The sequence below is a fragment of the Trichoderma atroviride genome, chromosome 5, assembly GCF_020647795.1.
Source record: "Trichoderma atroviride chromosome 5, complete sequence".
NCBI lineage: Eukaryota > Fungi > Ascomycota > Sordariomycetes > Hypocreales > Hypocreaceae > Trichoderma > Trichoderma atroviride.
This window is the reverse complement of record NC_089404.1, coordinates 353,207-374,075: the sequence shown is the minus strand read 5'-3', so window position 1 is coordinate 374,075 and position 20,869 is coordinate 353,207. Positions and strand designations below refer to the sequence as shown.

Genomic DNA, 20,869 nt, shown 5'->3' with positions numbered 1-20,869 from the left:
TGAACGTGAGTTGAGCCGACTGCGGACGTGATTGCATCCAAGCTTATTACTGCCCATCAAAGGCTTACCACAACATTTGTGACCTCTATTGGAGAAGATTCAAGCAATTATTGCAAGCTGAAGTTTTCTCACGTGCGTGCATAATTGCCCTCTCTTGATGATCTCTCTTGATGATATGCTTCTGCCTCTACATAAAGCATCGTGTTATTTCCCGCTGTCCAAATATATTGCCAATTATACCATTTACATTTAAAAGCGACAGGTTTATACATCGCGTTTAAAAAACTTTACACATCATTATAGCATCTCGTCAGTCATCTTGCTCGATCCTACAACAAGTGGACCATACACGGCACTGTTTTCGTAGCCCAGAACAAAATCCGGAAGAACATCTTCGGAGAGGTAAAATCCCGGGCTGAGTAAATGGTCGACATCGCTAAACTGCGGCGATTCGCTAAACCACTGGTTCGCTGGCTGCTGGTCACTCATCATCATTGAAGTTTCCGGTGTCATGAGCATGGAGATTCCATCTGGTTGGGGCTGTTGTGGCGCTGGTGGTGGTTGTAGCTGCAATTCCTGTTGAACCTGGATAAAACTCTGGCCGTTGATGCTTCTAGATGTAGCCACTCGATTGAGCTGATGGTCCGAGTTCTTTTCCCGTTTTGACGTTTGTAAATTTCCCTTCTTGAGGATGGTCTGAGCTCGCTCAAACAGTCGATACATGACATCTGCGCTCCAGTACGTCCCTCTCAGATTTGAGAGCACCAGCATATGCAGCTGGAGTTTGTTCTCTGCGAGGCCGCGGATTAGAGAGTTGGCAGATTTGCAATCGTACAGATGAATCTGCATAGCCGGTATCATTGCCGTGATTCTTTCATGGTCAGTGTCAAGACTTGTTGCAAGTGCTATTGAAGAGGAATACTGTCACTCACATCATTGGCTTCAAGTATCGTATAGCGTCAAGCTCAATGAGGCTCTGCAACAGCCCATTCGTATTTGATGCAGCTTCACGAGCTCTGGTAGTAGCCGTTTGTCGCCAGTGTGCAAGTGCTCCAGCTGGAAGAGAGCTGGATCGACTCAAGGCGTAAGGCCTATAAAGTATTGCGATTGAAGCTCTGTCAGAAACATTAGCTGCCGTTGGCGACTCGTCATCATGGCCGGGGCACAAACTGGTAAAGCAAATCGATCTGATATGCATGAATGCTCAGCTCTTCACTAGAATCGCCCGAGATGACGTCGTCTTGCGCCAGCGCTTGTAGCTCTTTTGCATATTTGTCAATCTCCGCCATCGTAGGTATTATCCCATTCACACGATAATGAACTCTCACAACGTTTCCCAGAGTATCGCATATCTTCACAAGCCGGATCCACATCTCAGTCAGAGCTCTCGAGTCGGTGGGGATAAACTTGGCGCTCTCTGGGCTTGCAACAGATTCTAGCTCGTTCAAAACGTCCTCTGCCACAGGAAATGGTGTATCGCAATCTTCACTGTGAATGCGCATTGGACGCCCCCGAGCCAAAGATACCCATCGATCTCTGACAACGCATGCCCACCATATGCGCCGCATCAGAGATTCTCGTGCAGTCGAAAGAGGCTTCTGTGCACGCCCTCTCAGGCGAGAAGATCTGTGGAGGCCAATGCTTTGGGCTAGAGAAATGGCAATCCCTATCCAATACCAGGATCCAGTGTGGTCTTGGGGGTCGGTATACCAAAACCCCAATAGAATGACTGACTGGATGAGAACTAGCTTTTCACTTCCTCGGTCGACATCGTAGAGACACTATTTCGGTTTAGCACGAGCTGTAATTGAACTTACCGTGGCTCAGAGTTGGACGACTCACTTTGGCACGTTCATACATGGCGGTTTTCATGGCCTTCCTACTGGTGAAACCTGCCTTTTGCAAGACGTCTGTATCAACAAACTATAAAGAAGCATCACATAAGTATCTGCACATATGTTTGAGATGAGAAGGCAGACTCACATTTGCTGCGGCCAAGAGCATGCTCCAATACAGCAGCAAGCTCACGTTGCGGGAACCATTACTACAATACTCGTTGAGAAACGCAGGAGCATCGATGATAGGGAGGAAGAAGTGGACATGCTGAAAGTAGCATCGCACTAGCTCGTCGCACACATCGTCTGGAAGTTTGGAAAAGACGCCCTGGAGGCGCATGTATTCCAGCTCGTGAGGTTTGTGAGATATTGCCGCGGATATACTAGAGAGCATATGCAAAGACTCTTCAGGAGATTCGGGGTGACAAAGGTCATATACAGAGTGACGCGGGCCTCGTCTATCACCTAAGGGCATATTATAAGCTTTCTTCTTATGCTCTGCATGTCCTGACTCTTGGCAGAGAAGAGAGTCATGCTTACCGATGTAAGTAATTGAGGTGTCTTCTGTCGAAACAGCCTCCGTCACAGCTTGGCCATAATCATCATCTATGTTCACGGCAGCAAGGTTAGACTCTGGCCCTGACGTCAAGAGAGCGTAACTACCAGGGAGTTCCGAAATGACTCTACCTTGCGTTGCATCAATATGGTGCTCTAGCATTCTGCCAGGGGCAGTCTTTGAGTGTAAAGTTCCAGACCCATCTCGGTTTATATCCCGTAACGCAAGTACTTCGCCTTTTTTTCTTCGAGGCCTAATGAAAATCGAGTCACAAGCGTCAATATGTCTTGGTTGAGTTGTTCCAACTGATCTTCTTCTACTTACCGATGCTTTTTCCGAGGAAGAACGACGCAAGACCCCCCATCGCGTTGGCAGTTTGAACACGGATTACCGCCACTGTGAACCACATCGCAACGCACTTTTCGCTGGTTACAGCCCTGGCAGGCAACGCGTGAGCGATTTCGCGGAGCAACTACGCCCGCATTGTCGGTACCCCATGCGTTGCTGCTGCTGAGCCGAGAGACAAAAGTGCCATCCCCAGATTCCATGATCGGTAAAAGACGAGGAAATGTCTGGGGAACAAGTTTGCCGTTCGGCAGAAAACGAAGATGAATGCAGGGAGCCGATCCAGCTTACTTTTTACCCCGGATGAAGGATCCGAGCTACCCCACAAACCCCATCTTTTCGGCGCCGGAAGACGAACAATGTTGCGAGCTAGAGCGGCTAATTCGGCAATTAAGAATCTTGGTCTGTCGTTCGATTGCTGATGATTCTGTGGCGGTCTAACACGAGTTTTCTCCTTTCACGTTCTCCCGAATGGCAGGCAACATGGTATCCCATCAAGGAGAGGAGCGGGGGTGGACATAATAGACACAATTCCGCTATTTTCCTTGTGTTGTTAACTTTGCCGAGACGGAGTCAGCCTTGTTGAGCCAGACGCTACCTAGCGAATCAATGTTATAAAACCTCTTCATCGCTTAGCAGCAAAAGTCTGGAGCATCACGATCGATCGGTATCATGCAGCAAGACAGCCACTCAGCAGATCACTCTATGAACATGGAGCCTCGCGATATGGAAGCTGTTGATGAAACAAAGATTGATGGGGCGGAGGAGATTGAAAAGGTCGAGGAAGATGCTGCCAATATGAAACCGAGTAATGATCCATTTACTCCCGAGGAAGAGAAGCGACTTATACGCAAACTCGATTTCTGGTATGATATTATCCTTCTTCACAGCTTACAATTGATGTGGCCTGGTTCTCACCCAAGTTGACAGGATCGTCCCCCTCATGATGGTAACATATACGCTGCAAAGCTACGACAAGGGCGTCATGAGTGCTGCGACGCAGTTCAACTTCAATGCAGATCTGAAGCTTACCACGATTGTTGGTCATGAGCCTAATGGGACTCCCATCACCAACAACCAAAAATACGCCAATGCGTCGATGATTTTCTACATTGGATACCTCGTTGGCACATATCCCATGATGTTTCTGTCACAACACTACTCAACGTCGCGCGTGGTGTCGTGTGCGACTTTCTTGTGGGGAGTTGTCCTCATGTCTACGGCCGGATGCTTCAACTATGCGGGCATCATGCTGAACCGCTTCTTTCTTGGCTTCCTCGAATCGGCTGTCGCGCCCTCATTCACTGTCCTGGTCACTTTTTGGTGGACGAGAGAGGAGCAGGCTTTGAGAACCGGTTTCTGGTACAGCTGTGTGGGCGTTGCCACGGCCATCTCTCCGCTTATCAATTACGGCCTGGGCCAGATTCATTCATCTCTTCCTTCCTGGAAGCCCATCTTCCTCATCCTCGGCAGCGTCACGGTTCTATGGTCCATTGTTCTCTTCTTTTTCCTTCCAGACAATCCCATGACCAGCAAGCATTTGACCGACGCTGAGAGACTCATCGCCATTCGTCGGCTGGAGCGAAACAACGCTGGTACCATCAACCACGAATTCAACAAGGACCAGTTTTTCGAGGCTTTCCGCGACTACAAGCTCTACAGCTGCTTCTTCATCGTGCTTCTTACCGGTGTGCCATCAGGTGCTATTGGAACTTTTGGAACCATTGTCATCAACGGCTTCGGCTTTGACCACTTTGACTCCCTGGCTCTCACATGCCCCATTGGCGCGATTACCGCCATCTCTATCCTTCTTTCAGGCTACATCACGCGGAAATGGAATAATACGCGCTATCTACTCATTGTCGTCTGCGGCTTAATCTCTATTGCCGGAACTCTCATCTGTTGGTTTGGGCCCCGCGACAACCGAGGGCTGTTGTTTGCGGGCATTTTCCTGATTGCCGTGCAAGTTGCCTCTGGTGGTCTTGCGGTTTCTCTAGCAGCATCAAACATGGCAGGCCATACTAGTAAGTTCTCTCCTCCACTTATATTGTAAATGAAAGCCCAGTATCTTACCATTTCCCAGAAAAATCCACTGTCAGCGCGTCAACTTTCGTTGGGTACTGTGTCGGAAATGTCATTGGCCCCGTCATTTTTGGTGCATCACCAGGGCCAATTTATCACGCGGGGTTTGTTGGAAGCTTTGTCTGTTTATGCGGTGTAGTAGTCATTGCGTCTATTACGTATTTCCTTCTGCGTAGAGAAAACAATAAGAGGGATCAGCAAACTGGTTCGCCGAGGGGCCTGCACTCTATTGCTGAGGATCTTACGGATATGCAAAACGAAGAGTTTAGATATGTACTTTAAGCTACTAGTTTTTACTCCTACAACAGCTATGTCAATTATCGCTTCTACAAAACATAAACCTAGTATCAAGGAGAAATACACAAGTCTCGTTCTATAAATTCATGCTCATGGTGCTTACTTGTCCGAGATTACTAAGAATCATATGCGCAGTTCTAAATCGGGCAACACTATGATATACCGGAACGCTCTTACCAATCAACGTCGTGGCTATGCTTCTACAGCGTTAGAGTCTGATGTATTGTTAATTGAGAAGATGAAGACAGATTAATTTTGCCATATCCACACCGAACCATGCGTAGTGGCTGATTCTAGAAACCAATAGCGCGTATCCAAGCTAGTTTGCCGACTTTCCGGCCGATATTGCCAAGCTTCCTTCACAACTTGGCTTCTACACACGAAAGTCTAGTGCGTGATAGCTCGTAAAATGTGGACAATGAGCTAATACTTGCGGTGAATTCGGTCTTGGCTAAAAATAATAGGCAAAAATCGGCAGAATCTCATGATCCAGACAGTATTGATCAGCCTTGGCCGGTTCAGACGGCTCGTATGTCCAACATATAGGGGCTCAAGGGGTAAATGCCCTTTTGGACTGGAATGCAATTGTATATAAAATGGGCAATTCGCTGAGACAATTGACGTCAGTGGAAAGTTTGTTTCATTGTCTTATTGTTTCTTCTTCCCAATTAGGAATCTACCTGTCTCTAAATCGTTGGCTCAATGTTGTGGCTCAAGGCTGCATTCTTAACTGGGTTGGTTGAAGCCTTGGTGATAACCAAGGGCTCTTCGCTAATCCCACTAGAAGGATGTCTTAAAGCTTTACCTCGTGGCCAAGCGCTTGGGAAAGTTGCCAACATAACGATTACAAGCGGCGGATTGTCGCGCTACTATCTCATCTCCATTCCACCAACCTACCGGGCAGAGGTTCCAACGCCTGCCATCTTGTCGTACCATGGTGGCAACCGAAATCCTGAGGATCAACTAGAATTGGATCAATTGACGAATCCCAAATTTAACACGGATACGTTTGTAATCTATCCCCAAGGTTTCAATGTATGTATCTCGAATACGTAAAGTTGCGGCTACTGTGACAGTACCAACTAACAGACCCAAGGAAACATGGCAAGGCGTTCCGGGCGTCAAGATAAACGACGTTCAGTTCACCACAGACATCCTCAACCATGTCCAGAGCCAATATTGTATTGACCCTTCCCGTATCTATGCAACCGGAAAGTCGGACGGCGGTGGCTTCTGCAATGTCTTGGCCTGCGACCCCGTAATGTCTCACCGCATTGCAGCGTTTGCCCCGGTCTCTGGGGCTTACTACATCGATACGCTGCCCTGCGAGCCCGATACTGTGCCCATCCCGTGCCAGCCTGGCAGAAACGACATTCCACTTCTTGAATTCCATGGCGGCAACGACACAACAATCAGTTACGACGGCGGCGAGCGCAAGAACGAATGTCTCCCATCGATTCCGCACTTCATTCAACAATGGGCTGTGCGAGACGGACTTGGCCTACACAATGTCACAACCAAGGTGGCGTCGAACACTATATCATACAAGTTTGGAACGGGAGTCCACTTTGGCATGGTCGAACATGTATATGATGCAACCATCGGACACGATTGGCCGAGTACTGAACCAAATCCGGATAACCTAGCCGTGGGACATCATGTTGCGAGCTTCAATGCCACCCCGATGATTATGGAATTCTTCAAGCAGCACCCTTTAAACTTTTGGGATCTGGTTTCTGAAGTTTAGAGTGCGGGCAAGGGGATGAGTTGATTAGTTTACATACGAAGAAAAAGTACAGCATACTTTTGTAAATAAAAATGCATTCTATCTTATTGCTTATAGCTATCGCATACATGTATTCATGCTTTATTTACCTATTTTATCCTACGTAATAAAGTTCTCAACGACCTTTTGATTTAGCCTAGAGAACCAAAAACATTCAATTAGCATGTGTACATTTGATATATCATAGTATAGCAAGGGCCTATACTTAATCTCAGATGCCGATCACGTTGTATGGGGTGCGTGGCACTAGTCGAATTCCAACATGTCTCAGCTGTCAACGCAGTAGTGTCAATATTCCAGTAGCGGCGTATTTCCTGGAGTTGACCGAATTTGCCGAATCTACCGAATTCCCTTGCTTGCCGGTTAAAAAGGCAGTGTCCGGCAGATAATTGCCGGGTAAGCGTTTCCTTCATTAGGATCGACTTGGACATGGCCGTCTCCCTTACTGCAAGAAAGAATAAATGAATTAAATGTTAGTGAGCTATTCGTAAGCCGCATTTTATTACCTTTTTTATTTCCCCTCTTTCTAAAAAAAAAAAAAAATTTATCTTGGCACTCTAGCCTCTTGTCTATTCGATTGCAGCGAAAAAAGCCAAGCCATCATGTCAGACTCACTGCCTTCTCCAAGCACTACACCAGATGGCCTAGAACCACGATTCTCTCTTCCAAGCACGACTCCACGTTCCAGCAAAACATCCATCGCAATAGGTGGCGTGATCATCTATGTCTATGGTTTGGAGGAGCTCAAGCAAAAGTCCGGAGTGGACGTGGGAGTGCTGTATCTAGCTCACAACCGGACAAGAACGTACTTGGTGACAGAAGGCATTGCGCATGAGATATTGCATAGGTATAGGAATGACGGAAGAAGGAAAAGAATTGAGATGATTGCTGTTACCATGAACATGAGGAACCATGGAGATCGACAAGTATGGATCATCTGCTGTGCTATATCCTAAGACGGCAACTAACATGATGAATTATCTAGGTCAGTCGCGATGCAAATTTGACTTGGTCAGGTGGCAATGACAATCATGCGTAAGTCATGGAGCTCATCGAATCGATATTTTTTATCTAAATATTTCCCTGTTGGTCTGTTCAAGGTTGCTAAGACACATCTTGGTGTATACAGCATGGACCTGATATCCATGATCTCCGGAGCCACCCAAGACTTCAAGCTCGTTCTCGATTTTTTACCAGCATATCTCTCTCAATTCACTCGATTCCACAACATCATGCTTGGCGTATCACTAGGGGCCCACACAGCTTGGCGCATGGCCCTGGCCGCACAAGGCCAAATCGAGGCTTTCGGAATGGTTGTCGGGTGTCCAAACCTGACGTCTCTCCTCCTCGAGCGTCTAGGCATCGACGCCGCAGTATTTGGCGTACAGGGGGGAAGAATTAGAAACAGTTGAATACAATCAGCTAGAAAAGGTCATGAACGAGCAGCAGCGAAGACGGTGGCCACGAGCGCTGGCCGAACTGACTCGCAAAGACGACAAGAGGATACTCGAAGAATTCCCTACCGATATACCAGTTTTTATGTGCAACGGCGAATACGACAAACTGGTTCCTTCGCGGTATACATCGGCATGGCTGGAAAGAAGGAAAGCCATGCTGAGTGGAGACGTGTCCTCGAACCAAAGCAAGGCCAGGCTGTTTGTGCAGGAAAACACGGGGCATAGCTGCACGAAAGAAATGGTGGCGATGCTGGCCGACTGGCTAGGGGGGCTTATATAAACTATAAACTTGAACGTGGACTAGAAGAGAATGTCTCTTTGGTAGATGATAACCGATTTCATATTCATAGACGAGAGTATAAGTAAGGCTGAGCATTGGTCCCTTGGCAGAAGCTATTTAGAGCTTTGATGGATTCATAGTATTTCTCTCATTTCAATACCTCAGGTTATCCTAATTCCCTGGTTCTGAGTGAAAAGACTGATGTGGCAAAAGGTCCTTGGTATCTCAAGGTTTCGCGCAGAAGCGGCATGCTTAGCGGTTTATATGATTAATGAATCGAACGAACCAAACCTCACTTCAGCTTTCAATTGAGCGATTTAGTCTCATAGGATTACACAGCTCTGGCATCAAAATAATACCCAGCAAGTCACATCCAGGAACAATATCCAACAAACCCAAGATAGTGCCATTATCCTATATTAGTCCAGATTACTCTCATTAACATCCCTCCACCTCGTAAACCCATTCCCTTTTCTCTCTTCCCTGCATACTCTAGCGCAAAATCTTCTTTCCTTGTCCGTCAACCACCAAAAAAAGACAATGATCTTACAAAATGCCTGGGATGAGAATGCCGCCCAAAAGGCCGCCCCTGCGAGCACCGCCAAGCAGTCCTCCAAGACCACCCGTCAAACCCCCCAATCCTCCAGTCAGTCCTCCCAATCCTCCAGTCAATCCTCCAAGGCCGCCAGTAAGTCCAGAAAGCCCAGAAGTCGCAGATCCCAGCCCAGCGGTAGCTCCCCCAAGAGCACCCGTCGCATTTCCCAGCAGACCCGCCAAGCCCGGGATATTCTTCAAGATGCTGAGCACATCCGTGGCCGAATCGACAGCAGTATCAGCAGCGCCAGACGCAGCATCTCCAACCGCGCCGACGACGTCAGTCGGAGCTCCAGCATCATCAGGTTTGACCCCGTCCAAAGCACTTCCAAGGCTGCCCAGAAGAGTGGCATTAACGGCAGGAGTAAGAGCCGTAACCGCAGCCGGGACGGAAGTCGGAGTAGAAACTGGAACCGGAAGTGGCTCTTGTCTCTTGACATTAACAGCAGCCTCGTCATGGAGCGCAGCCATAAAGGCATCCAGCATGTCCTTCTCCGCCTGGCTCATGCCCAGCTCCTGCTGGTGCTCCGAGAGGACCTTGAGCACGGCCATCTGGCGCTTGCTGAACATGTCGGCCAGACGCATGTTGGCAACGGGAGAGGCGCCTGCGGACATGTCGATTGCCTTGTTGGCCTTCATCTCTGTAGGCGCGGCAATTGCGCTGCCTGCGAGGAGGGAGACGACGGTGGCGACTGTGAATTTCATGTTGGCGTCTTTGTATGATGATTTCTATAATGAGTGGATTGGATTGGATTGGATTGCCTCGTCTGGTTGTTCTCGATGTCTCTATGGATGGGATATTCTTGAATTTATATCTGTATCCGCCATGGACTCAATTTCCATCATTGTCGATCCATTTTTTCGGTTTGTGTAAGAGGAATGGCGATCTCGACGATGCTATGCTTCATTCTATATATGCTGTTGGATCGGCAGTAACATATTCAATGCAAGAATGCATATTTCAGTCCACGGAAATCACAAGGAATGTATAACAATAAGCTCGTTTCCAATGCTGAGACACGCGCCATGCTAAGTCGCAACGAGGGGCCTCGCCTGCAAGGGACTGGCACTAATTCATTTGTGAGACCACGAGTAGGACTGCTACGATTTAGGATACTGCACATTTCAATTACCCCGTAAGCCTTTCTTAGTCACGCATGTCTTCATGGTCTTTCGAGATGAATTTGTGCACCTCCCTGGATATGTTTGGGTTGAAACGTGGCTCAAGACACTGCACCAATCACGGCCAAGTTCTTACTACAGTAGAAAGATACATTGTTGAATTAACAACAGTCTCCTTCACTTGACCGTCTCGTGAAGACAGGTCATATTCTCATATATGTGTTAGCCATCTACTTCAACCGTCTTCTTCTGTGCATGCATCTAGACGACATGTATCTAATCTAGACCAAACGTTGGAGTCAACAAGTCTCATCATACGTGTCTATGAGATGGCGCATCATCGTCGCTTCTCAACCATTCCAACACTCCGCCTATATGCATCCAAACGACCTGAAACTTCAAACAAACACATCAATATTCCCCAAGCACTATTCATACACAGACATGATATATATAGATCGGTTTCATCATCCCAAGCATAATTGCGCCATTCCAAGTATGCATCCGTCTCAGCCAAATCGAATCCCCGAGCTGGCACTCCATGTTCCCTCTTGGCCTTGAGGTCCTCCCGCTGGCGGCGGCCCTCCAAACTTGATTCCCATGGATGGGTTCCACGTTCCAGGCGTTGCGCTTGACTGCGTCTGCCCCGGCTGAGGCGGCATCTGCTGCTGTTGCATTGCGCCCCCGGCCCAAGATTGAATCGATGCCTCCGCGGGACTCTGGACCGCAGGTCTAGGAAATGTGGTCTGTTGCTGCGTTTGTAGCGGTTGTTGATACTGTTGATGCGGCGGCTGCTGCTGCTGCTGGTATGCCTGCTGATACGACTGTTGGAACTGTGGCTGTTGCTGCTGCGGGGCAAATTGATGGTTGTGGGCGACAGGCGGCGATGTGTATCCTGGCGAAGGATTGCGAACAGGCTGCTGGCTATGATGGATGTTGAGACTCGACAACGTCGGCATATTAAGTTCCCTGTAAACGCCTTGATTAGCCTCGAATCAATCAAACATTAACAAAACATCTCAATTTTCCAATGGTACTCACTCTTCCAGGCTCCTCGCCTCCATCCGTCGCTCCGATACCCACGCTTTGACAGGGTCCCGAAAACCGTTGGCAACGATCCTATTGAGATCGTTGTAGAATTTTCTTGCCACTTCCAAGTTATTGCCAATTTCCTTGTACTTGAAGTACGCGCCGTTCAGTTCCTGTAACACCTGCTCGCGCTCACGATGGCCTTTTCCGTCAACGAGACGCTTCTGCGATTCAAATTCTCTGTTGGAGCGCTGAAGCTGCAGCAAAAGATTCTCCTGGTCTTGCGCCTCCTGTTCAATGGCTTCAATCTCGGGCTCGTAGAGCTTGTCTAGCCGCTTTTCAAAAAACTCTTCAAAATGAACCGTCTGCAAGGGCGTCGTGGTATATGTGCGTTCAAGACGAGCTGCTTCTTTGAGAATATCAGGTTTGATATCGTCGCGCCGGACAGCCTCCCGTAAAGTCTCAACCTTTCTTCTCCTCTTGCTTTCCATTCGAAGGATATCATTATAAACACTTCGCACACGCCCAACAGAAGCTTTCAGATCGCTTGAAGTCTCAATAGGCGTACTTGTAGGCACGTAATTCATCAAAGATTGGTTTGAGCCTGACAAAATCTCTAGCATCTCTTTATTTGTGATGAACTTGTCACGCACAGCATCGTCGCTGGTTGCGCTGTTTTGAAAGTAGCCTCCGATTTCGGTAATCGCAGCCCAAAACTTTGAGCCATTGGGATCGACTTGGCTCTCGGGTCTCAGCCATCTGCTGGTTCCGTGCTTTTTGCGCAACTGGTCATCCTCCTCTTTCTCTGCCGCTAGCGCTGCCTTGCCCTCCTCATATATCGCCCAGTCGTTGGCTCGCAGTTTGTCAATGTCAAGTAGGCTTCTCTGAATCTTGTTTATCGCGTCAGACTGTCGAATCTCCTCTGCGTGCTGAATCAAGCTCGGTGGAAGACCAAGTGGCTTTTCCAAGGCCATTAGGGATCCAGGTAAGCCAATGGTGCTAAGGAGTGTATGTATCTTCTCTGTAAGAGTCTCCAGCTCCTGTATAATGTTCTGGTTCACCATTCGGTCTCTGCGTTCCTCATAGATGGATATAGCAACGTGAACCGAAAACGGGACCAGCTTCGAGAAAAGCGCTGGCCCAAGCTCCCCATGATCACTCAGATAGTCGAGAGGATTGGCTACATGGAGGGGCGTTCTCGCGGCGGCCATATTGGCCCTCTCTAGGATCTTCAGCTCGGCCTTTGGAGGCACAGGGTCTTGATATGTGTTAGCGCTGATACCCAAAGCAAAATGAGGCGATGACATACTAAGGAAGATCAAATCGTTGTCCTTTTCCGCCCTCTTCAAGTCTTCTTCCAGCTTGCGCTTCAAAGCCTGTAGGTCCTCCAGGACCGTCTTGTTCAGCGACGCAACCCGACCTTCCTTGATACCGTCATTGGCGCAAATGACAGCGTCCTTTAGCCGAGCAATCTCTTCTCCGTATTTTCTCTTCTCTAGGCAATCGCACGCGGCGCGGTACTGAGCGGCGGCGGCAAAGTGGTGATGCTTTGCATTCATGTGATGAATCCACGCGCTGCTGATGGCCTCGCTACTAACCGCGGCATCCGCGGCCAAGTTGTACAGGTCCGAGACTCTTGCTGCCAGCTTCGCAATCGAGGCGTCCTTGTAGCCGTCCATGACAGCCTTTTGCCAGAAGCACTCTTGGCTCTGCGCCAGAAAGAGCTGTACGAGGGATTCAAGGGTGTTGTTGTCCATATCGTCGGGCGGGTTCGACATGCGCAGCTCGGGAAGCACGGCTTTCTGGACATGCGAGAGGACGCCTGCGGCCAGGGAGAAGTAGTTTGCCGCTGCTTTCAGACCCTCGGTGTCTCCTCGAGGCGTGTTGAGGGCGAGCTGGGAGTAAAGCGCGGCAAGGTTGTAGAGAATGTTCATGAGCTCGTATTTGAGGTTGTTGCGCGCCATCGGCCGCTCGGTGTGGTAGCCAAGAGCGGGATACCAGGTGAATTCGGCGCCAATCTAGAGGATCCAAGTAGTCAGTACCCAAGGCATAGCATAGCATATAATCTTCCCCTCGTCCTTGTCCCTTTCCGCGCCCTTTTTAAAAAAAAAAAAAAAAAAAGCAGTTCGCATGGCGATAGTGACGCACGTCGATTGGAAACTTGCCGCCTATCCACACGAGCTGTCCCGCATACACCTGGAGCTTCTTGATGCCGCTGAGATGCGGCTCTCGCACATTGGTGGCGTCTCGCCGCAGCGCGTCAATCATCTCCAGATCGTGCTGGAACATGTCCGGGTGCTGGTCATATTTGGTGTTTATGTACTGCCGGATCGTCGTCGAGAGAGAGAGTTGCAGGGACCGGCGGAACGGGATGCTCAGGATATTGTTTGATGGGCTGCGTTGCAAAAAGCTGTCAGCACAACGCTCGAGGCAGAGAATGGACAGACACTGAATATGCCATACGTAGACATGGTGGGCGCCGGGCCGCCGTTGGTAAGACAGACTTTTCGGGGACTGCGAATAGCGAATGTTGTAGAAAGGAAGCGCCAAAGCCATCATGACATAATAAAGGCTTGGTGTTGGCACCTTTTGCTGGTTGGCGGGGCATTTGCCGGATAGGTACCATCGAGGGGCGCGGCTGACTCAGCAACACTGTGTACCCTGCACTTGGACACTGAATGAAAATGGCACAAGGATGTATTAGATCGTCACGACAAAAGCCCGCATTCTTGAATGTGTAGCGTATCATTGTCTATGTTTCTCCATTAATCAGGAGTATTCGGGTCTATAATACGGCCGGCTTGCCTCCTTCCGGCCAGTCAATAGCCCCAAAGCCATCTTGCATCATATAAGTCAAAGCGATGCGGCGCTGCACTAGGCCGACATCACCAAAGCCAACAAAATCTACATGACATACATCCCAAACCCATGCTCCGAGATGAAGAAAGAAGGGAAAAGTAGAAAACAAAAAGTTGAAGCACAAAAAGCCGGTTCAAAAGAGAATCGTAGCTTCATCCGGGTTGGCCACCTAAACGGAGAAACCTCCGAGTACCTAGTTACCACATAAAGCCTGAGTGTTTGCTCCGTGTCCCGCGACTAGGCCTTGGTTCCCGATTCGATTACACGAGATACAAGTAGATGATGATATCCAGCCCATTTCCGGAACGCCAGCCCTTGGGGAAAGAAAAAAAAAGTAAGACAAAGAAGAAAAAAGAAGCGAGCTTTCAATCAAAAAATTGCGTTTGAGAGGGTTTCAAGTTCACCGCTGGCTTTATAACGGTCGTTTGTCCTCGCCGCCTGTCCTAAATGTGCTGCGCCATAAAGGCCCTCCCTTTATTGAGAAAAGAAAGTAGCCTACAGTCTGACAATGCTGTACTGCTAGGTAGCACAGCCAACCAGAGTGAGCATAAACGGTGACACTCGGAGGTTTAATAAGAAACCGCCTCCAGATCTGTTCAACGTTACCAGCCTCTCCTCTAGACATGGGGAGTAAACTGAGGTAGTGCCGATCGTGGGGTGTACAATGTCGCCTCGAGTCAGGGTTTCCCTCTTTATGATGGGATCCAAACAAGCTCAATGACGCCATCGATATTGCTCATCGGCTGTTTGTCGGCGTGGACCCATCTCTCGTCATCCCTCTTGCGCGTGTATGTTTGCAGGACGGAACCATCCGATTGGACTTCGGACTCTTGAAGCTCCCAGGAGATCTTGCGGCCCGTCTTTAGCAGTGACTGTCGGCGCGGTCCAAACATGAAATCAAGGTTCCAGCCCTTGTTTTCCGGCGCCGCGTACAGAGTAGCCTCCATTTGGTTGGTGTCAAAGGTGATGCCCTTTGGATAGTGGGAAATGGAGTAGCCCGAGATGATAAAGTCGTCGGTCGTTTGGAAGCGCATCAGGGAGCAATCCTCGCCGCAAGCGTGGGCAATCTTGGTGTACTGGCCAGGCTTGGCAGAGTGCCAGCCTCCACCGCGGTAGTGGTGCAGCGAAAGCGGCTTGATTCCCCATTCGTAGAAGCCGCTGGGGTGGCCAAAGAAATCGAGTTGCCAGAGATCCCAGAGAGTGGTCAAACGGACCTCTGTATTCTCGTAGATGCACTTGCGCAGGATAATGTCTCCCTGAGGACCCCAGCCAGAGTTGGACTCGAGGATTTTTGCTTGCGTGGTGCAGCTGCCGTATAGGCTGGTGATTTTCTCAGCCATGGACCGAGACAGGAAAACGCCGGCTCCTCCAAAGGCTTGTGAGCCGTGACGCTCAATGGCGCCCACGTCCTCGGACAAGGTGCCGATGTACATGTCTCTGGTATGATCAAACGTCGCCATCTTCTCAATGAGGCCGTGCATGTTGGGAAAGAAGGTGTCATCGTCGCAAGTCACCAGCCACTTCTTGCTTGCCGCGTCAGGGTGGGTGTAGAGCGTCGGAACGAGAGTCAGATAGCGGACAGCCATCTCGACGGACGAATTGGAGTGATAGACGTCGACGTCAATGCCGACATCGCCCAGCATGTTGGCCACTTCTTGAAGCTGGTCGTCGGTGGCGTCGAGAAGCATGAGAAGCAGCTTGCCGCCGTTGGAGTTGCCGTGGTTGTCGGTGAGCCAAAAGATCCACTCGTTGATGGGCGTCGTGTTTGGGTCCAAGAAGCGTTTGTAGGTGGTCGACACACCAAACATGAAGCCGGAGGCGTCGACGCTGCGAGGGTAGCCAGAGGCAGGGACCTCGACTTCCAAGGGGGCGGCACAGACATCGCCTCCGCCTAGCCGTTTCCCCAGCTCAATGGTCCGAAAGCTATCGGGCAGCAGCTTTTGTGAAAGCTTGGTCATCCGCTTGCGCTCCAGGCCATCCTTGCGGGTGAATCGGACGTAGCGCTTCATGTACTGGAATCTGTCTTCAAGCTGGTAGCGGTCTTTGATTTGCTTGAGGTGGTCTAGGTCAGCGTTGCAGTCCAACTTGATGTTGACCTTGGGAGCACTGGACTGCTCGGTGGTCTTGTTTTCGAGAGGCTGCTGGTTCTTGGCGTGTGAATCTGCTCCTGTCCTTGCGCCGGCTTGCTCGAGGATCTTGGAGCTGACGTGGAGGCTGTCGTTGCGCAGGGTGGCCATGAGAATAAAGAAAACGCACAAGGCGCCCAGTATCGACCGGACGATTGGACTCTTCATGGTGATGACTCGATGGGGGCCCGGCAGTTTGGCGCCCATGCTAGAGAGGCCAAAGATAGTCGAGGATTGTATTCTGACGTGAGATGTGGACTGGGAGGCCCGTGTTTGGTGCGAAAGCCAGCAAACAAAGCGTTGCTTTCTGGCGCAAAGGCCTCTTCTCAGCTATGGCCCAGGAGCGGGCGAAGTCGTGCTGAGAGTTGAGAGTCGATCTGTGGGTGATACGAAGCGAGTGTAATGATCGGTGGTGAATGAGCAAGTGGGTGGTAAGGCGTAGGCGAGCGGGCGATGCAAACGAGGCTCCGCGGGTTGGAAAAAGAGGCGAAGGGCAAAAGAGTGACACAATCAAGCCGAGCTTGGTTCGAGTTGGGGAACAAGAGGGAAAGCAAGCAAACACGCAAACAGCCGCCGCAAACCAAATCCTACATAGGACGATTACGATCCGGCAGATTCGACTGCGAGGGATCAGCGAGGGACGGAGGGAACGGCGAGGATGGAAGAGGAGGAGAGGATAGAGAATGAAGAAACGAGTTGATGGGGAGAAGAGAAGAGGAGTTGAAAACGGCCTGGTGTAACAACTGGCCTGGGAGCTCAAGCCATAAGGCAGGAGACGGTGGCCAGGCCGGAGTAGCACAGCGAGTCAAAGGAATTGCCAGTCTGGTATAAAAAGAGGGTCCGCTGAGGGTGGAATTGCGGCAGGGATTTTGGCTTGTCATTGAGGTGGGTGTGGATGGATTATGGATGGATGGGATGGAGATGGAAGATTTTGGTGGGGGCCTGTTTGGGGACCTGGACATGGGCAGAGGGCCAGCTGAGGTACAAGGCGGCCGAGGTAGAGGGACTTGGAGGGCTGCAGCTGCAGCGGAAATGCTGTGGAGATGTGCCAGGCTGTAGGTACATGTACCACACACTGAGCTTCAGGCGGAGTACTCCGTTTGAGACTGGTTTGGGCACTGTGCTCTATTTTCAACGTCGAGGTGTAGCACATACTGTATGTACTGTACCTGGATTTACTGCGCAATGAGTGATGCTGCAAGTGGTGAGATACAGGTAAGCCAGCTGAAGTGACATGCCATCCATTGGATTTTCGCAGAAACAGTTTGCGAGCTGTGCTGAGTTTGATCCCAGGCAGTCTTGGGTATCTTGTAGGTATGTAACTGACGCCGCATGCTGATGCTATATTCTGTACCTACCACTAGTAGTAGTAGGTCAGAACTTTGAGTGTACAGTAAGGCAGGTGATTTGCTATATTCTTCAGCCCCGTAGTCTATATCGCACTCGCCTTATCGTACAAGTATAGACATGTCCTCACTTTAGCTCTCCAAATCCGGGCTTCTGGAATTCCTTTAGCCAGCCTCGCTCGTGTGGCTTGGCCCGCCGAGATTTGACGAGAGCACGGGCCGAATGTCTGTTTGCATCAAGCTTTTTGCCCGCACCACTGCTCGGTGCCTCCAACTACTAGTATTTGCTGACCACTAAGATGGGCATATCCAACATCAAACAAATCAATAGTCCCAGGAAATACATGGCCACTACACCGCTGAGATAAACTCTCGACTCCGTCTACGGGCTAGCATGGCTCCCAAAATGCTCACCTGCCATATCCATGCGATGCTACACGCCGGAGCACAGTGCCCGGAATCAGGGGCAGCAAGTTGTTCCTGTGCTCTGCCAGTGCCTGCCAGCTGGTCTTTTTTTCCCTCTTCTTGTATCTGTGCACCGATAAGCACTCCTCTGTTATACTATCACGTGCGCGCTGCTGCTCTTGGACGTCTCTTACTGTATCTTCATCTCATCCCTTCTCGAGTATTTCGAGTACAGCTATGCTACAGTATCACGCCTGTGGATCCCTTTCTTTCCACCATGTGCCAGCTAAAAGCCCCTGGGCGACCGTTGATCGCTGGGTCCCCGCGGGCAATGCCCGTAAATCCATGCCAAGAGCGGGACGGTTGGACGGGGTCTCATTTCGTCAGAGCGCTCGCATCGAGCAACTCCTGAGCTCCCTGGAGCAGGACTGATACTGTGCGAGAAGGTATTTGTACGACAATCTGCGACTCTGCAGCTCACTGTACTCACTGATGTGCTAGTCTCTGTACCTGCAGACACAGTTGCTCTGCCTCGTTGACCGCTGAACAGACGAGGCCTGCTTTGATAGGCGAGCAGGCGGATGCAGGGGCCAAGATTACAGCTGCATGGAGCATCTCGTCTCCTGCCTATCAATCATCTTGACGTGATGTCGAGGCTGAGATGGCTGAGATGGCTGGCGCGAGATATGTATTCCGTCCGCATGGCGTGTGGAAACTTGCTTCGCCTTGCCTAAACGCCGCAAGCCAGAGCCAAAGCCAAAGCCAAAGCAAAAGCCAAAGCCAAAGCCAAAACATGTTTCTTGGAATGTCGCGCCGAAACGAAAGCAGAAGCAGCAAAGCCGCACTTTTCGCCCGCTCGTTGCAGCTGTTCACCAAACCATGTCCCCCTGAGTTCTTAATCCTGCTCTATTGTCCTCCATCTCCATACAGTGTATCTCTTGATATTACGCATTGCTCCGATCGCCGCCATCCTGTAACGCTCGAGGCGGCGCGATGCAGAATCAGAAACGGGGCGCGCGATAAAAAAGCCAAGTTTTGGACCCTGCCCTGTCTGGCGGGGCTGCGGATCCAAGCCACGATCCACTGAAGAAGAGCAGAACAGACTTTTCCTCTCTTTGCACGTCATTGGCGTCTCTCATTTGCCTTGTGTGGTTTAACGATCGGCGACAGAGCCGCGCAATCTGCCGTGGGGCATTGACTCAGGAGACGAGGCACTCAAGCCTTCTGCCAAGGGCAGCGCAAAGAGTCGACTAGAGATGGAAGCCTTCATTTTCCGTCGCGAGCGTGGTCGACGATTGAGGTCGGGGCTAGAACGTCGAGAATGCAAATGGACGCTGGCCGTGACAGGGCAGTCGAAGCTAAAAGTTGACGACAGGGGGGAGGGACCGGGCAGTACTTTTGATTTCTCCCCATCCGTGATACCACAATGCCGCTGCCTACTAATGCCAGTGCGGACAGTGCAGCAATGTTTTGCCCGAATGCTGATTAGGGTGTCGAATATTACCGCCTTGTTGGTTCAGCAAAAGGAGACGCCGACTGCGCTACGACGACAGTAGACATTGTACACCTACTGTACATACTGCTGCTGGTATCCACGGACAGGGGCGGCTGGTTAAGCATCAGCCAAGGCCAGCTTAAGCGTCGCGATCTACGTTTCCAAGTGCTTGCCAAGACCGCCTGGCTCAGTTAGACTTTGCTTTCGGAGATCCTGGTCGTGCTACCGTTCTCCGTGCTGTACTTGGATATAGAGGCCACAGGGTTTGCCAAGGAAGTGGATTGCAGCCCACAACAGTGCCGAACTGCAGTGTCGTCCCTGACTAGGCAGGCCAAACCAGCAATCTTGTCAAGCTTGTGTCCATCTAGTTCGCCCGAGGCCGTCGAGCCGAGCATCTTGGCTTTTTGGCGCCACGAAGGGCGCTTCTCAGACTGCAGCCATTCTCTCTCCAGCAGACCGCAGGCTCCCTGCGACAATTCCAGACTGCTGACAGCATGCAAATCTCGCCCAAAAAGATGGCGGCAGCGAAAAGCATGTTTGGCACTAGGTTGTGCGACGCCCGCCATCACGAACGGTGGCCTAATACTTGTACTGTGGTCTTTGTTACTTGCCATCAAATACTACCTCTCAGTTGGGGGACAGCGATGCTATTGGTGGCGCTTCGTCTATCACAAAGTGCAAGGTTGGCAATGTGCGGGTCGGCGCCCTCAAGTCCAAACATGTCTCACTGCCCAGCGAATCGCGTGATGATGCTGCACACATATAAGCAGCTGGCTGCCGTTCCCACATCGCCGTCGCGTTTCTGCGATTCCGCGTACTCGCTACTGCAAGTATACCCACGCAGTACAAACAGACACAGTCGCAGCGCGTGGCAAAACATGTTGAAACCTCAAGACTCTTTAATCGCCCGACGCTCGGAGAAACAATGTTAAACGCATAACACGCTACCCAATCAGTCCTATTTTTAGCTACACTAACTCGACGCGGCGAGTGGCGACACTTTGGGATGTTTGAGATGCCAAATCTGGATCTCGAATCGCTTCACTAACCTTGGCTGGCTGCCTTGGCTTCATCTGTTCATCCGGAGCGTGATGAGGCAGCTACTTGGGATGCGTCTTTTATTGAAAACGCTCGATGAGTGACAATTTAGCCACAGCTCCAGTCGCTACTAAACTTCTTCTCCATGGCCGCGCGTATACAAAAGTGGGTTTCTTTGAAGCACGGCATAGTACGACTATCAATGGAATACGCGAGT

At 50.3% G+C, this 20,869-nt stretch overlaps 9 protein-coding genes across 9 annotated transcripts; 4 read left to right on the top strand and 5 right to left on the bottom strand.

Annotated features, from left to right (window-relative positions):
- Positions 1-165: 165 nt before the first annotated feature.
- Positions 166-2,980, bottom strand: TrAtP1_009292 (uncharacterized protein). The gene is made up of 8 exons (XM_014093595.2): positions 2,716-2,980; positions 2,523-2,644; positions 2,376-2,441; positions 1,984-2,300; positions 1,843-1,923; positions 1,171-1,781; positions 933-1,115; positions 166-871 (listed from the first exon to the last, which is right to left on the bottom strand). Exons 1-8 carry the CDS (start codon positions 2,937-2,939, stop codon positions 298-300), a joined length of 2,178 nt encoding a protein of 725 aa, XP_013949070.2. The 5' UTR covers positions 2,940-2,980; the 3' UTR covers positions 166-297.
- A 234-nt stretch (positions 2,981-3,214) lies between these two features.
- Positions 3,215-4,789, top strand: TrAtP1_009291 (uncharacterized protein; the record flags this gene model as incomplete). The annotated part of the gene is made up of 2 exons (XM_014093594.2): positions 3,215-3,602; positions 3,667-4,789. The coding sequence occupies exons 1-2, from the start codon at positions 3,409-3,411 to the stop codon at positions 4,787-4,789; spliced, it is 1,317 nt and encodes a 438-aa protein (XP_013949069.2). The 5' UTR covers positions 3,215-3,408.
- Positions 4,790-5,817: 1,028 nt separating this feature from the next.
- Positions 5,818-6,862, top strand: TrAtP1_009290 (uncharacterized protein; the record flags this gene model as incomplete). Its single annotated transcript, XM_014093637.1, has 2 exons — positions 5,818-6,150; positions 6,212-6,862. The coding sequence occupies 2 exons, from the start codon at positions 5,818-5,820 to the stop codon at positions 6,860-6,862; spliced, it is 984 nt and encodes a 327-aa protein (XP_013949112.1).
- A 641-nt stretch (positions 6,863-7,503) lies between these two features.
- TrAtP1_009289 (uncharacterized protein) lies at positions 7,504-8,313 on the top strand (the record flags this gene model as incomplete). Its single annotated transcript, XM_014093593.2, has 3 exons — positions 7,504-7,827; positions 7,887-7,936; positions 8,031-8,313. 3 exons carry the CDS (start codon positions 7,504-7,506, stop codon positions 8,311-8,313), a joined length of 657 nt encoding a protein of 218 aa, XP_013949068.2.
- A 22-nt stretch (positions 8,314-8,335) lies between these two features.
- TrAtP1_009288 (uncharacterized protein) lies at positions 8,336-8,638 on the top strand (the record flags this gene model as incomplete). Its single annotated transcript, XM_066114226.1, has 1 exon — positions 8,336-8,638. One exon carries the CDS (start codon positions 8,336-8,338, stop codon positions 8,636-8,638), a length of 303 nt encoding a protein of 100 aa, XP_065970320.1.
- Positions 8,639-9,024: 386 nt separating this feature from the next.
- TrAtP1_009287 (uncharacterized protein) lies at positions 9,025-10,087 on the bottom strand. Its single transcript, XM_014093592.2, has one exon. It carries the CDS (start codon positions 9,935-9,937, stop codon positions 9,185-9,187), a length of 753 nt encoding a protein of 250 aa, XP_013949067.1. The 5' UTR covers positions 9,938-10,087; the 3' UTR covers positions 9,025-9,184.
- A 390-nt stretch (positions 10,088-10,477) lies between these two features.
- Positions 10,478-14,008, bottom strand: TrAtP1_009286 (uncharacterized protein). Its single transcript, XM_014093591.2, has 5 exons — positions 13,847-14,008; positions 13,532-13,778; positions 12,693-13,401; positions 11,396-12,641; positions 10,478-11,323 (listed from the first exon to the last, which is right to left on the bottom strand). The coding sequence occupies exons 1-5, from the start codon at positions 13,852-13,854 to the stop codon at positions 10,864-10,866; spliced, it is 2,670 nt and encodes an 889-aa protein (XP_013949066.2). The 5' UTR covers positions 13,855-14,008; the 3' UTR covers positions 10,478-10,863.
- Positions 14,009-14,114: 106 nt separating this feature from the next.
- Positions 14,115-17,274, bottom strand: TrAtP1_009285 (uncharacterized protein). Its single transcript, XM_066114225.1, has one exon. It carries the CDS (start codon positions 16,573-16,575, stop codon positions 14,935-14,937), a length of 1,641 nt encoding a protein of 546 aa, XP_065970319.1. The 5' UTR covers positions 16,576-17,274; the 3' UTR covers positions 14,115-14,934.
- Positions 17,275-19,805: 2,531 nt separating this feature from the next.
- Positions 19,806-20,180, bottom strand: TrAtP1_009284 (uncharacterized protein; the record flags this gene model as incomplete). The annotated part of the gene is made up of 1 exon (XM_014093638.2): positions 19,806-20,180. The coding sequence occupies one exon, from the start codon at positions 20,178-20,180 to the stop codon at positions 19,806-19,808; it is 375 nt and encodes a 124-aa protein (XP_013949113.2).
- Between the last annotated feature and the right edge of the window lie 689 nt (positions 20,181-20,869).